Raw genomic sequence first — 15,891 nt, forward strand, 5'->3', positions numbered from 1 at the left:
CGCCGCTCCGCCCCGCGGGGAGCCCTTCCCGGGAGCCGCGGGGAGCCCGGCGCGGGCGCTCCCGAGAAGCGGAGCCCTCCTGCCGCCGCCGCCCGGGCGCTGCCTGCGGGGCCCGCACCTCGCCGCACGGCAGCCACGGGCTGCTTCCCCCTCTAGTTTCTCTCCACAGCCGCTTACCCCTTCTCCCTTCAAAGCTCCCAGCGCTCCGGTCGCGTCCCTCCTCTAAGTACCAGAGCATTTCCAGCAGGAAGGTGCAGCCCGGCCTCAGCCGGAGCTCGCTGCTCGCTGCCCGCTGCCCGAGCGGGGCGGCTGCGAGCGGCGCCCGGGCGCGCCGGCGGGGACAGCGCGGCCGCCGGCGGGGCGGCCCGGCGGGGGGAGCCCGGGGCCGGCGGCAGCAGCAGCCCGGGACGGCGGCCCTGGAACTGACCAGGGTCCTAATGCGGCGCCGGGGGCCGGGCACGCCTGGGGCCAGCCTGGCCCGCTCAGCACATCCCGGACTGCCCGCGGCCCCTGGGCATGAGGCGGGTGGGCTCCGGTCCCAAATCTGATCTGAGATGGCGCTTTGGAAGATCAACGCTCCTGCATCTTTGTTTGGGGAGAGGGCACTGAAGTAAAACAACGACTCCTGCTAATTCTGCAAGGAGATGGTATTTTGCAATGGAACCACTACTCTGCTTTAAAAAACCAAAACACCGAACAAACTCTTACTGGCTTCGTCAAAACAGCAGTATTCTCCACACGCAAACAGGGCAGGCCATCATGTGTCCTGAATCAACACTGATTTTAACTTTTTTAGCTACTAGTTCTATAATTGTGTATTTTTTGCCCTTTTGTCCAGTGACCAGTTTTCTAAAAGTGATGCCACAAAATAGAATGCTTTCAGATGGCTTTCTTGGCAACCACATAATAAGTAAATAAAAGCAACAGGGGACAGCAAGTGTCTGAGGTCAGTGAGGCACAGTTCATAAGAGCTCAAAATCACTGCTTTCACCAAAATCACTGATTCAGGGTCTGTCTCTAAGAAATGTCCTTATCAGAGATATGCAACAGTAATGGGTGGTTTGCCAAGATATGTTTTCCTCTGTCAAAGCTCACACACCAGGATGAGATACTAGTAATATTCAAGACAGCAGAGGACCTGTCATTTTATATCAAGAAAGGATGTTTGGGCTTTAAGCACCAGACCAAAGGGAAGATTATTGAAAAAAATATTTTTAAATGTCTGCATTAAAAGATCATTCACATATGGCCTTCTAGAGCATAAGCCTGACACCACATTTCTTTGTTTTTTGACAATTGCCTAAACTGGGGGAAAGGATAAATAATTCACGCATAGAAATAAATAAATGACTTCATGTAGATCTAACAGCCTAAAATGTTATGAGCAGTAGTAATTCATTTTTTAAAATGCTGACACATTCTGTGAACTCACAGCAAAAAATGCGTTCTTCAGAAAAGTCCCTGATCGAGATCCAAGAATAAACAAGAGTATGATGATGTGTCATGGGCTCCCTTGCAAATTGCACAAACCTTTAAAGAGGAGCTCCCCAAAGCATGCAAGGAGAAAAAGCAACCCTCCCCAAACAGCAGCGGCCGTACTTCCTCCCTCCTAAGCAGGCACACAGTACTTTTCCTGCTCCAGCCGGAGATACAATACTAATCGTGACAGCACTAGGATTTCATGATCTAATCATGACAGTATCAGCATTTCACAAGCGATATATTATATATGGTTTTTTGACAATAAACTGACTCAGTATTTAAAACTCTCAAACAGATGAAGCCACAGCTCTTCCCAAAGTTAACAATGAAGACAGCTCACATCTGAAACCCACTGGCAAACACGCACGCACGCATCCCCTGAAATTTTACCTCATCCTTTTGCAAGCGAAAAAAACCCACTCTACCGAACTGTCCAGGACTCCAGGTTCTCCATGAGGTCAAAACCAGAATCAGGCTTCCTCAGTGACCCACAAACACCAACCAAAAGCACACACGGACCCAGTCCTGATCCCACTAAACAAAATCGAACTTGGAAGGCAGACAGAAAAAAAATACAGTGTTTCATGTCAGAAGTTACTGGCACACAGCAGATTATGCCATTTACAACTGCTTCACCCGGGATGAGTAGCAAATGAGACCTGTCCTTACATTCACTGGAGTGTAGCCTTCACAGAGGTGGGAAAAGAACACATCGTATCAGCCCTTCCTTTCAGAGCTACCTTAAAGATAGTCAGGGTTTAAAAGCTCCTATTGCTCCTTAGGGTAGGTGCAATTCAGCACAAATGAAAGACCCGGGGGGGGGGGGGGGGGGGGGGAGCCTTGGAGAACAAAAGGAGGATGTCCTATATTCAGACTCCCACTAGCAGGGAGCTGCACGGGGTCACATTTTACAAGAAAGAACCAGCAATCTTTCAACAACTTCTCTCTCCCCCCACCTCTTATACAGAGATGGCAGCAATCGTCCTCATTCACTGACCTGAGCCAGGGAATAAGGAAATTACACCTTGGTGTTTCCAAACACAGTGCTGGGAATTTTGAAAGCTCTTTGGATGTCTCCAGCCACAGCAGCAGGACTCTACAGGGCCGGAGAGAGCAAGCAGCCTCAGCAGCCAATCAGTCATCAGCCGGCGGCCAAGGACCGACCCGAGCTGTCACACTGCAAGCTCTTCCTTCAATCAAGAAATCCTGCTGTATCCCGTGACAGAGTCTCAGCTTTATTTCCCTCTTCACACCAAACTAAGACCTAGCTAACAATACAGTAACACAAATCCAGGTTTCACACTTTTTCTGGAGCATGACCTTTCTCTGCCAAAGTTCTGCAGGGCAGGGCAGGGCAGATGGAAAGAGAGAGGGATTTTAAGGAGAGTTTAGCTTTAACCTCTTACCAAATGTACTTGGCACTCTATTAGGCACTGCCAAGCTAAATTCCACGGTGTCAACACCCTTCAGCTGGGGGTCCAGCCCTATTTCTGTACTCAGGATTAAACAAGTACGTGCTCTGGAAGGAAATATTTGATAGGCACAGATGAGTGTACCTCTTCTTTTCAGCTCTGTGGTCAGTATGTTTAGCCAAAGCAGAAGCACAGGTAATAGTTGCTATACCACAAGTCTCAGCACAGGGAGAAATGAAGGGTTGTCCCCTGGGTTGTTACGCTACCGAACATCACACCTAGCTATAATAGCTACTCTATACCAAGGAGTAAACACAAAACCAAATTGCTCATCCAGGCTTGTTTCTTTCCAGCCCTTCTGAAACAACAACAAAGAATGTACCCACTCCAGGGACAAGGATAGGACAGACTCGCACGGCTAGCTACCGGTGAAGATACTGTCCCAGATAAACAAAAGTTAATTTAAGCTACGGCCACCCTTCTGTCAAGCTTGCTACAGTTCTACCATTACTTCCTTAACTGGCATGCCAGAGTTTTTAAGAATTTAGGAAGTTGGGAATACAACAAGCTCACGAAAAGAATAAAGCAATTTCATAACCAAAGGGAAAACAAAAAGAAATAATTAAACACATTTCCAGGAATTTGTTGTTTTCTGTTTTTTTTTTTTTTTCTCCTTTACTTTTTTAAAGCTATTTATTGGACAACCGAGGCACTTTAATCTCTGTGCCAGAGGCAATGAATGGTCCTGGCAAACAGCAGCCTAGAAATTGGCACAAAGAACTACCCCACAGTTTAAATATGCTTATTCAGATGCTGTTCAAATTGTGTGAAAATTTAACTGTTTGTGAATTGGTACAGAACCAGTTTCAGGGATAGGTTGGCTGCAATTTTCAGTGAAAATATTGCACAACAGATGACCAGCACAGAGTTTCTTAAATGCGTTATTAGGGTCGCATATTAAAAGCCAGCGGGCAGCATTTGTTGTTGTTGGTAGGGTGTGTGTGTGTGTGTATGCTAAAGAATCAAAGACAGGGTGAGCACACGCTTTCCAAAGCGCTGTGATTTGGCTTGTCTGACTCCAACCTTCCCCAGAGCACTGCCGCTTACCTCTTTGCAGTTAGATGCGTATTTGAAAGTCAAGTTCCTTGGCAAGGAAGCCTCTGCCTGAGTTAGGGTGCCTCCATCGGCACTGGGATCCAGCGGGTGATCATTTACAATATATGTGCACTTCTCTTCAAAATCAGCCTCTGTCCACAGAGTCATGTCAGCATCCTCCATGTCCATTTTCATTGTCCACTCTCTCCCTTTCACCAGATTCTTGAAACTCACAGCGTCCGAGCTACACTGCGTAGCAGCCTGGAAAAAAAGAAAACAGCCTTTAATCCTCATTGTCCTTCAGTGTTGTGGTTTCCGTTGATACAGTGTGACTAATTCAGTAGTCTGTGACACTTTAAAAGCGTATGCAGGATAGTTGGTACAGTTGAGTAATAGCCAAAAAGCAGTGTAAACGAAGCTGCTCTGACTGAAGCAGCACTTTGAAATGCCAGCTTCGGTAGTAATGAGGGAACAAAAACAAAGAGGAGAAAATCCTTAGGCTGTGACAACCACTTTACCTTTTTCAGACCCTTTCCTTAAAGCTTCAGAGAGAAAAGAATATTCCGTGCTGAAGAAAATGTGGGGTCATGGCCGTGAGACCACTTAGTCGCCTGTGGAAAAGCTGCCTCAGAAAAGTGTCACACAAACAAGGAGAGGAAGAGGAAAGGAACTGCTGTCTGCGTCTGAATGAAGCTAAAAATGGAAAGCGCATGTTGGAAGAGCGGAACCCAGCCTTGCCTCTTCCAAATGGGGAAGCCTGAACTTTCCCACCGGCTTTCAACACACAAACAACTTTCAAAACAACCTGGCCCCCCCGCCCGCCTCCTCCTGACGTCCCCTTATCCTTTGGCATGGAAGGCTGAGAAAGCCGACATCCTGCCAGCATCACTGTAGCAGCAGCAGCCCAGCACAAAGCACTCCAACATGTTCCTGGAGGTCAAACCACAAAAGGAGCAGGGGAAATAAATAAATAAATAAATAAATAATCTTTTAAAAAGTTATTCCATCCCTTTGGAGTTTCATGGTACCTCGTACAATTAGTATCCCAAAGCAGTGGATATGAGCCTAGCAGAACAATTCCAGCAAGTCCTTCAGCCCCTCTGCCTGTTCAGGACAGAAGCACTGTTATCAAACCTATCCTCGAACATGTATTAGGGTCGGGCTCTTTCCATAAGGTTCAAGAGGAACCAAAATCTCTATGCCGGTAGGTGAGAATGACGCTCAATACGGCGTAAAATCCCTTCGTTTTTCCTTTCTGGATACGCAGCTACTACGAAATTCACACCCCTCCACCGGGAAAAACGAAACACGAAGACTGAAAGCGCAACGATCTTCCGAGAAAGAAGTTAAGGGCTGACTGACAGTGGGTTCAGGGGAGACCCCCGGCGCGCCCCCGGGGCCGGCCCTCCCGGGAGGCACAGCCAGGCCGCCCGAAGAGGCTGCGGCGGGGGTCGCGGCAATACACGGCCCCCCCCCCGCCGTCGCCGCCTCCGGACCAGCCCCGTGCCTCGTCCTGACCGCGGTCGAGGCGAGCAGTGCGACAGCGCCGGACCCTCGGCGTTGAAGGGGGAGAGGGCACGAACAGCGAAACTCGGGCCGGGGATGTGACAGCTTCGCGGCGGAGCGAAAGGGTTAACGCCGATCAGAGGAGCGCTTCCGATCCGGGAGAGGCGACGAGGAAACTTTTGCTCCGTCCCGCGGGCGCCGGGACGGGCGAGAAGCGCGAGAAGCAAGAGCCGGGGAGGTGGAGACGGGGGTGAAAGAGGGGACGGTATCGCGCTCCTTACCGGGGCAGAGTCCACGCGCGTTTCCACACCGAAGCCCACCGGCGGCGGCAAACCTGGCTCATTTCTACAGAGTAAACATTTCTCCTTCCTTCCAGCGGCCGGGTCCCCGGGAGACTGACTCACACCTCCAGCCGCCGCTCCCCTCCCGCTCCTCCCTCCCCCGGCTGTCACAGGTGCTGCTGCTCTTGCCGCTGGGGAACGCTGGGGGGCCGCCTGCCACAGCCGAGGCTTCGCTCGCCCCGGCCCGCCCGCCCGCGCTCACGCACCGGCCCCTCCCTCCCTCCGCCGGCCCCTCTCACAGCGCGGGAGGTGGGGCCCTACCTGCGGACCCTGCCCCGCCCAGCCCACCCGCGTTGGGTTTTTTACATCACTGTTATTATTTTATTTTTTTTCCCCTTTCTTTCGGCCCCGTGCGTCAGCTGGGAGAGCCGCGGCGCTGCCCCGCCGCCTGGATCTGCCGGGTGGGCGGGCACCGCGGCGTTTCGCGGAGAGCGCACCTGAGGCAGCTTTTACTAGAAATCTGTTTTCCGGGCTATTTTTAAGCTCCGGAGTTTAGCACGTGCCCGCTTTCGTTCTTGCTCAGTTTGGCTTGATAGAACCTTATCAGAAATACCAGCTAAGATTAATTTACTAGTTTACTGATTAAAACTCGATTCAAAGTGCTTGCTCCCAAGCCTCAATAACCATAGTACATTACTTGAGATGACAAATTTGGGAGTTTCAGAGTTTTGATTTTATCCGTTTCCCGAGTCTCTAATCAGTGCCTGTAAGAGGAACTGGGAAAAACATTTCTGTTTCTTCCCTTAAACAAAACCTTCCCCCTTTCCCCTGGTAACAGCAGGGAAGCTCACAGAAGCAAGCAGCGATTCCAAACCCGATGCCCCTGTCGCAGCGCAGAAAGAAAACGAGCACGGATCTTGCGCGGGGCAATGTGCGAGCGGCCATCCAGGAACACACTGCTGATGGAAAGAGGGTTGGTAGAACAATCAGCAGATCCTGGCACCCAATTTTTTTTCCTCCGATCCAAGTCAGCATGCTGGCTGAAGGAAGGACATCCTGTGATGATGGCATACAATGTCCTGTTTGTTTATTATTAAGAGCATTCCTGCTTCTCATTACAAAACAACCAGATGCCTTACTTCCTTCAGTGGTCCTGTCTCTTCAGCAAGGCGTCCTCGGGCTCAGAGGAACGGTGATGCACAATTCCATTTATAGCCATCCACAGCCCAGTGCAACTGCTAGCTGCTTCACTGTGAGGCAACTCTACTACTTTTCCTTCTCACACATGTGCAAGCATAATTCTCGTCACTTGCCTGGCACTTTGCGTGGCAGCTAGTTTCACATTCTTCTTCTAAACACAGATGCACTTACATTCTAGGGTGATCTCGGAGTTATTTCTTCACAGAAAAAAGGGAGAAAGGGAGGGGGCGGGAAGCAGGTTTATGCAATCGAGTGCCTGTCTGTCTCTCTGACAGGCGTACACAAACCCCTTTCCCTTAACCTGCTCCTCCTCCCACTGATAAAAAGACGTGTGGAAAGGATTACTTGCCATTTTGGTCCTGCAATGCTGAGAATAGCATATCTGTGTAAAGACCTTCCGTGTGCGCTAACGCGGCAGGGCTCGTGGCAGCAGACCTAAGTAGGGCAACTGCTCGCAAGTGAGTGTCCTGGCTTAACTGCCACCACAGCGTAATTCCACGGGAGAGGTGGCCCAAGCACTGGGGCTGAAGGATAGAAATGTAATTGGATATACCCTGTAAAACCGAGGCACATCCAAAATGAGGTCTAGGAAGTCTCTGAAGTAGGAAGAACCATTCATTAAAGGAGAGAAATCCGGCCTACTTGATTGGGTTAATTAACTGATGCTGAGTCACACTGCATAGAACAGAAAAACAATGTAGTCATACTGAAGGTGATTATTTTACCGAAAAATAGTCTCACTCCGAGAGGCAGCTGTTTCAGAGCTTTTCACTTCCCTGTTAGCTTGCAAGAAAAACAAAAAACAAACCAAAAAAAAAAAAAAAAAAGGGGGGGGGCAGGGGGAAGCGACAAGAAGAAAGGGTTGATGTGTTTCCTTCAGAGACTGATCTTCTTAATGTGAAGGAGAGCAGGGGAAAAAAGCAAATCTGCTTTTCAAGGAACTGAGAATGCTTTTGGGCTGGAAAACAAGAGGAAGCAGAGATTAGAATAGATTAGATCACATCGGATGAAGTGAAATATTCATCAGGAGGATGCCAATATCCCAGGTCAGTGCGGCTCTATCCCTGGAGCCTGGGGAGGTGAGTACAGCCTATGAAGCCTATGGACTTCAAATAACTCTGTGGCATGCTCTGAGGCTATCCTGAAATTAGCTCCAAGTGTCTCAGTGAAGCTGAGCCCAGAACCACCTTAGTTCAGGAGAAGGGTTTTCCTGATGTTCAGATCCACCCTAAGAGTGCCTGATGAGGAATAAAACTAAGTTTATCAAGAAAAAGAGACAGAAACAAATTGTTAAGAATGTGTACTAAAGTAAGAATCACAGAGGAAACTCTGCCATTAAAGAAATATATAGACTGACCTTCTGACCTTCCTCCTTAAGAGAGAAACATAAAAAGACGCCGTGTTCAACCAGAACTTTTCTGCTCTTTTATAGAAATCGTTTGTACCAGTAGCTGCTATTGTCTGGAATGTGCAATCTCAAAACGTTGTTCATTTCTAAAAGAACATTTTTAGTCATATTTTAGTTTTTTCCTTCTCGCTCATAGAAAACCTCAATTACTGTATTAATCAGCATTTCTCAGGCAGCTCTCTCTGCAGCAGCTTTCAGCCTAGCAACAAATCATGAATGGCCCTAACAGCTCTGATCTCAGAAATCCCCATCCATTTCCTTTGATGCTATCACCACTTCAGCTCAACAACAAGCCTGTGCAACTCAGCCTCAGCTGCCACTGCTGCTGTTCTCCCTGCGCCTGCTGTAATTGTAAGGGGAAGAAGGAGGGAAGGGAGCTGGCTCTAATAGATGAAATTTCTTTAAAATGTTGGAGGGGAGATAAAATGCACACGAGAGATTAAAGGAGAGTCTCATTTTCACATCCTCCCCTTCCCCAAACAAGGTCAGTGGCAGATTGACCACATCAAGAGTAACTACCAGACCCACCCCCATTTCCCACTTCCTGCATGTAGGCATCCTTGTGCTGGTAAACATTTGGGGACCAGTTGTGGTCATTATTGGAGAAGGTACATGATGTAGTTGCACGGCTGCACATCTTTTAAGAGCCAACTGAGAAATCAAACTCTAAGACGAGCTTGCTTTCAAGTTCTGATATGCACTCATGTTTTGGGGCCACATTTTTGAAAAGATGGTTACTGTCACATTCAAGGGGAAAAAAGAGAGAGACCCTTTAGTGACTGTGCAACAGCCAAAGTTACACTTCATTGTAAAAGAGAAGCCGTCTTCTCTTCAGACTGGCCTGACCTTTGCAAAACCTGCCTATGGGCTTCAGATATGATCTCAGAGGCTTTGTATGCCCTAGACAACTTCAGCTGGTATTGCCTACAAGGAGAGAAATTAAAGTTGCACTTGAGTCTACAAGAAGCTTTTTGCAAGGGCATTTGGGGTGGTGTGTGCTATAGCCAGGAGGCTTTTGAATTAACACATGCAGCTTTCAGGGACTGCCTTTAATTACAGAGCACCCTGGTCATTGCCTCGTAGCACTTCCAAATGCCAAACGTTTATTTTTGTCTGGACTGTGCAATACCAAGAGCAGATCTTTTGGCTGCACTCTCAGCTACTGTCTAGTGCAAGCCTTAACATCACTTCTGTTTTCTGCTGTTTTATCCTCTCAAGATATTTTCCTTAAAAAGAGAAAAAAGAAGTCAAACTAAAATACCATATCCCTTTTTGTTTCCCACTAGGCCTTATTAAAATACTGCTCAGATGACGTGTGAATAAGCCAAAACAATTCTCCTCCAATGGAACAAAAACATTCTCACAGTACACAGAAGCAAGAACTAAGCTTCAGTCTTTTCCACTTGTTGAGGCTTGAGTTTGAGAAGGAGCCAAAGCTGTCTGGGCCTGCTATCAGGAGGGCAAGAAGGCCTTGTGAGAAGGTGGGCCACAGATTTCTCTTGGCTACCATCAGCCTTCCCATCACACTTCTGAGCAATGATGGTCTTGGGAGAGGTCCTGGGATGACAGTCAAGAGCCCATACAAGAACACTTTTATTGTCTTTGCATGCTTTTATCAAAAGAGGTTTATACTGGACAAGAAAATCTGAGTACAAATTTAGCCTTTCATATCCCAGCCCTGGAGCTTTGAATATTCTGTCCATTTTAACTGAGCCTGAGGAAAAAATGAATGACAACTGGCCAACCCATTCCAACTACTTTAACTACTTTCCAACCTTACTGGTGACAAGAGGACTGAAAAAAGAGTGTGCTTTGGAAAATGTTCATTTTAAATAGGCTGATTTCCAGATTGTCATGGAAGAGGGATGAGATGGTAGGCATATATTAGAAGGCTCACTCCTGTGAATACTTCAGACATCAGCCCCAAAACAAGCTCACAACAAGCTGAAATAATGAAGTCACCTCAGACATTAGTTGTACTGTGTCAACTTTCATGTCTCTCCCCACTTGGCAGTCATGACACTTTTTGGGGTATTCTCTCCTCAACCAGCCTGGTAAGACACAGTGATATGAACAATGGTGAAACTTCAGTCTGTGCTCCTGCACAGTTCAGTTTTCATGTCAGACACTCTCCAGGCTGCCCAATCTCCTGGAGGTGATGAACACAGCAGAAGGAGGGCAAGATCCATGGGTGGAACTACGCCACTTTTCTCAGACAAAGAGCTGGCCACAGAGCGCATTTCAAAACAGATTAACAAAAACAACAGCTACACACCATGACAAAGTGCATGTGGTGGAAATGAAAATATTTACCCACAGATTATCACAGATCCAGCAATGTGACTACCGTGCATTGAGGACCAAAGGTTTCAAAATAGTGACTGTTTAGATGCTTAGACTGATGTTTAGAGTTGACTGGGGAATCTGGAAGGGTTGGTCTGTAGGACCACTTCTTAAGTTTCTAAGAGTACAGTTGTCATTTCTCCACCTCTCCTACCCCAGGGTGGTGAAATAACAGTCTTTTCATACCTGTGTGTTGGCTGGGGGAGGGAAGAATTCCTCTGCTATTAAACACAACTTCTCATTAAATAGTTGACACCTTATCCTTCTTTAAATGTTGTAATGTTTACTTTGCAAAACCCAGGAAAGCTTTTAAAATAAAGATAGCAGAGATATTCTTAAACCGGGTGTCCTTGCTTATCTGCTCTTTATCAACCAGCTATTGTTTCTCGAGGAGCTCGCTGGGGAAGGTGGAGCAAATGGGGTTAATGTTCAATAGGTATCTATCAGTTCCCCTGAAGGAATAGTGCTGCTGACAGAAGAGCAACACAGGGCTCTCAGCTACTTCCTGCAAATGTGACAAACCAGAGAGAGGAAAAAAACCCAAAACAACGGAAGGCTGCAGCTACTTCTTCTCTCTCTCTTTTTTTTTTTTTTTAAACTCCCTCTCCCAAAACAACTAGTTTTAAGAAATACATTGTCCTTAGGAGAGATAATCCCACAATAGAGAGTCCATTAGAGGTATTAAAGCATTGGCAGCGCCTGATCTACAAGAAGGGTTCTGTCCTGACAATAGACAATTAAAGCTGATAAATCTGCACTACTTGTTGCCGTTCTAATTCCTCGTAATTGTATGCTACTTGTCCCTGCCTCCTGCGTCCAGGGATGAAGCATGCTTCTTTAATCTCCAGAGTACCTGACCTAGTTCCTATGTGGTCTTTTCAGGACCTGTTTTCTTCCCATCTGGACTTCTTCCCTCCTACTCTCCTTTCCTGCTTTTCTGCCCTAAGCATTAAGAAGAGGTTACGATAGAGGGCACAGAAAACACCAGAGCACAGCACCCGGATCAATAATTCTGGAGCCCCAGACAATGCACTAATCTGCAATAACAGCTAATCATGGTCAATTTGGCACACCAGTGATTAAACTGTACTTTTCATTAGGCTCAACAAGTAGAGCAGACGCACACCGACAATTCAAATTGCCCTATCAGTATGAGCTGCCAAACTCATGCACTTCTGCATTTGTAGCTGCTGCATCACTAGACTTGCCAGACTAGGTGCTTTGTGGGGGCTCACCTGTTTTCTTTTGGTATTTTATGAACTAGGACTGTTAGCTGTGCTTTCTATAAAAAGCAAGCCCCTGCCTCACTCCACGGCCACAAGTTCTCTTACTTAAAGGGCTCAGTGGGTGAAATTGTGATATGCAGGATGCTGAAAAATGATCATCTCTATTACATGTTCCCTCCTGGTCCTAACTAAATTCTTGGGTTTATTTTATGTTTAAAGATATTGGGTGGTTTTGTCAATTTCCCCCCCCCCCCCCATTCAATGAATCTTGGAAGCCTGCTGGTGACAGATAGGAAGCATGAATATGTGCCTTACAGGATTTAGAAGATTAAAAGCAAGTAAAAATTACTTTGGATCTATTTATTTTTCAAACTCTCAATTTATTGTTCAGCCAATCTCATAGAGTATCTAGAGACTCAAGATGGGTTTGGATTTTTTTTTCCCACCCCTGAACTTATGAACAAGCCACTACTGTACCCACCTTAGAAATCTACACTGTTATTACCCTTTACATGTCATTTTGAAAGTGACCTTCCTGTCACCCTCATAGAAAAATTTCTTGTGACAACAGTTTATTCTGGTTGCAGTCACACCTAACGGACCCATTTTGCAAACTGACTTTAAAGTTTCAAGCGAGAGTTTACCACAGTCTTTCTCTAAAGCACAGCACCAAATTCCAGGACTCCTAGAGACCAACCCCACACACTCAGAGGTCTCCTTCTGTTTAACTTTAGCTTATCATCCTTGTAGTAACTTGAATAAGTGTTAAAACTGCACTTCAAGTTGCTCTTAAAAAAAAAAAAAAGAGCTTGGAAGATGTCAAATGAAAGCAGGAAATGTCTATTCTACTATTAATATTAATGAATCCCTAATGCATTTGCAACCCACTTGAGGTTAAGTCAGTAGAGTTCTTCTTATGACAGCTATTCCTCATCAAACTACCACTGCTGAAGATGTTGATGCTTTCCCTTTTGCTCTGTGATCGTTAAACCAAGTTTAAATCACAACAGAGCCTACCACAAAATAATGTATTTTATCCTAAGTGAACACAAAGCCCTGGAGACAGCAGTTTAAAACAGCGCACATGTCTGCTCAATTTATCATTTTAAGATAGGAAGCTGCCGCAACAAACAAAACACCTCCTTGAAAGTGGGACAGCAGCAGATTGTGGTGCAGAAAGCTCTGGGATCTTTTGTTTTCCTGGAGAGCAACAACACGGCTTTGCAGAGAAAGACAACAGCCTCCCCTTGCTGAAATCTAAATCAGTTCATATAGAAAAGCCTGCCAACTGCTAGTTAGATGGTAGCAAAATATTGCAGATAATTCACTTTTCACGATAAAGCAGAAACAAGCAGGCATGCAGCACCCAGCAGGGGCTCAACTGATAAAACGGTGTCAAACTCAAACCATTTGTCAATTGGGAGGGAAGAGAGCAAGCTGAAAGATGGACTCAGGAAGTAGATTTATCTAGTGCGACACATTAACTAGTATAAATACTATGGAAAAAGTAAACACATTTACCCAGCAGTATCTCTAGCCAGCAAAGAAAAGGCTTCTGAGCCTCAGACTCATGCTGGCCATCTAACCACTCAGCTGTCAGCTACAACAGCAGTAGCATTTTTCTTCTTGTGCAGGATTGCAATGACATTTAATTCACGGCACTAAAAGGTTTTATTAAAAGCGTACATTATAATTAAGCAAAACAAAAGCGTGACTCGTGTGCTGTTCTAGTCTCCTCCCTCCACCCAGTAGCCAAACCAATAAAACCACCTTGGCAGCAAACAAGTCAGGTAACATACCCCGGAGAAGAGCACAGATTTGTTATAGAATCATTCACTTGGCGTCTGGCTTGTTCAAAACTGCCTTATCAGAAACTTCTGTGCCGGAGGCTCCCGAGGCAATAGAGGGGGCTGACAATGCAGGTCAGGCACAGTAATTCGCCAGCAGCGTAATGTGGGGCACATAAACAAACTGGAATAATGCAGGGCAGAAGGGCTCTTTGGATGTATGCTTTCCATTGGAAAGTATAAACAAATAACAGAGTCTGTGAACGGCACATCTCTGCTACAATCACTGGGAAGAAGGAAAACATTTCAAAGGGCTTTAGGATACCAAACCACAGCTACGTGGCAACCTGTAATATCAAAGAACAGTGCAGCATATCGGCAAATGATTTTAGCGCTCATGCTAATGCAAACCTCAAAGATTAACAGCAAAGTAAGTAATCTGCATCTCCCACCCCCTCCCATCCCCCTCCAAAAAAAAAGGAGTTAGTTCATAAAGAAAACTACAGCACAGTTCTTTGTGCAGCTGTACCTTTATGTGTCCACACAGCACAGGTTCCCCACCTCCAGCTTATGCATCTCAGGATTTTAGTCCATATGGAAAGTCTGTCATTCGCTCTCACACTCTTACACACACACACGCATGCTCACGCACTCCACACCCGCACTCTTGCTCCCCAACATACACTGCCTGGAACTGCTCCGAGGATTTTAGAATTTCCTCTTGCTAGCAGATTCCTCCCTCCCCTCACATCCACTCCACCCCGTTCTGTAATTAGGCTTAACAAGAGCAATTAACAAAACAAACTCCTCTCCGCCTGGTGGCCTGATAATTCTGATTGTCATAATGTATTAAGATGTGTAAGCCAGTTTAAAATAAAGGTAAATTACAGCATTGCACAAGGGCCATTTTGCACCTATTTCTACTGCTTTTATCATAGGGATAATGAACATTCAGCCACACCTCTAATTTAAAACATAAAACACCAAAACTCACATCTGAACAGCAGAACTCAAAATTAATGCTTTTTAACCAACAAGACTAGTTTGATTTTTTTCCTACTTTGCTAGAGTGCAGCTCCCTCCTCCTATGCACAGCAAACTCCTTAGAAACATTTTTATTTACGGAGCGAATTTGTGATCCTAAACATCCAAGGTGTAAAATCAAGTTTTAATGCATCTTCTGGCTTTACAGTTGTCCATGAATAAATGGATTGCAATTGTTCCTTTTGCCCTGCCTGGTGTCTAATAGCATGATACAGGAGACCAAGGCCTCAACATTTTTCTGATGGTTTGTCTGTCCATTTTTAAATCACTTTCCTTCAGCAAGCAAATCACATAACTTTAGTGTCAGAATCATAAAAAGAACCAATTGAGGACTAACTGATTTCAGGTGGTCAGTGAAGAAACTTTGATGTTCTTTGATTTCAGTGAGCTATGGGTACAACATGCAGAGAAAATTTACAGACAGCCTGAATTCAGTTGGAAAACATATCTAGTTCTTGTTCTGCTTATACAATATGTGACTTTGTAATTAAAACTATCAACATGAAATGAGTAAACATATAAAAAGCATAAGCATGCAGAAGACCTGAAAATAAAACCAGTTTGATATGTGACAGGGATTTGGGTTCATGTGAACTGAAAAAACCATTCTGTTCCCTCAGTCATGTACAGTATGATTCACAATACCATCTGCCAACTAACCACAAACAATAAAAAATAAATAAAATAAAAAAGTAAAAAAAGAAGGCTGGTGTTGCTAGTGTATTGTTGGAATCCTGCAGTTTCTGATAAGCTAGTTATGTTTTTCCAAGTCAATGATTTCATCTCTGCTGGGTGTCAACATTTACACAAGAATAATTTGGGGGGTCAGAAAGACATCAGCAAATGAGATTTCAAAATGTTTCATAACAGCACAGATTGCTCAAACCCAGGGAAAGGAGGGTTTCAGCTTCCAGAAGTTCACTCTTCTGCTTCTTCATTCCTCCTTCCCTGAAGCTGAGTCAAAGTTCTGTAAAAACCTGCAGCCAACCATCAGATTTGCAAGACAACAGATTCACATGAAAAACCCCAAGCTTTGCTCTGAGACAAGCACTCCAAAATGTCAGTAAATGAAGACCTATTATGGTGCAAACTCAGGCATCCTTTCAA

At 45.7% G+C, this 15,891-nt stretch overlaps 1 protein-coding gene across 4 annotated transcripts in view; it reads right to left on the minus strand.

Moving 5' to 3' along the window:
- Positions 1–14,500, minus strand: part of PRDM1 (PR/SET domain 1) — a 31,331-nt gene extending 16,831 nt beyond the window's left edge. The window contains exons 1-2 of one of the 4 annotated variants that reach the window (XM_066179477.1): positions 14,270–14,500; positions 4,002–4,250 (exon numbers count right to left, since the gene is read on the minus strand). In XM_066179477.1, coding sequence (XP_066035574.1) covers positions 4,002–4,184 — 183 coding nt within the window. In that variant the 5' untranslated portion in view covers positions 4,185–4,250; positions 14,270–14,500. Of the gene's footprint in view, positions 1–4,001; positions 4,284–4,507; positions 4,651–5,776; positions 5,888–14,269 lie in introns of those variants that run through there. The other 3 variants (XM_066179479.1, XM_066179478.1, XM_066179476.1) reach the window with 3 other exon arrangements.
- Between the last annotated feature and the right edge of the window lie 1,391 nt (positions 14,501–15,891).

The sequence above is a fragment of the Chamaea fasciata genome, unplaced genomic scaffold (assembly GCF_029207755.1).
Source record: "Chamaea fasciata isolate MVZ Bird 193981 ecotype frontalis unplaced genomic scaffold, bChaFas1.0.hap1 SCAF_3, whole genome shotgun sequence".
Classification (NCBI taxonomy): Eukaryota; Metazoa; Chordata; class Aves; order Passeriformes; family Sylviidae; genus Chamaea; species Chamaea fasciata.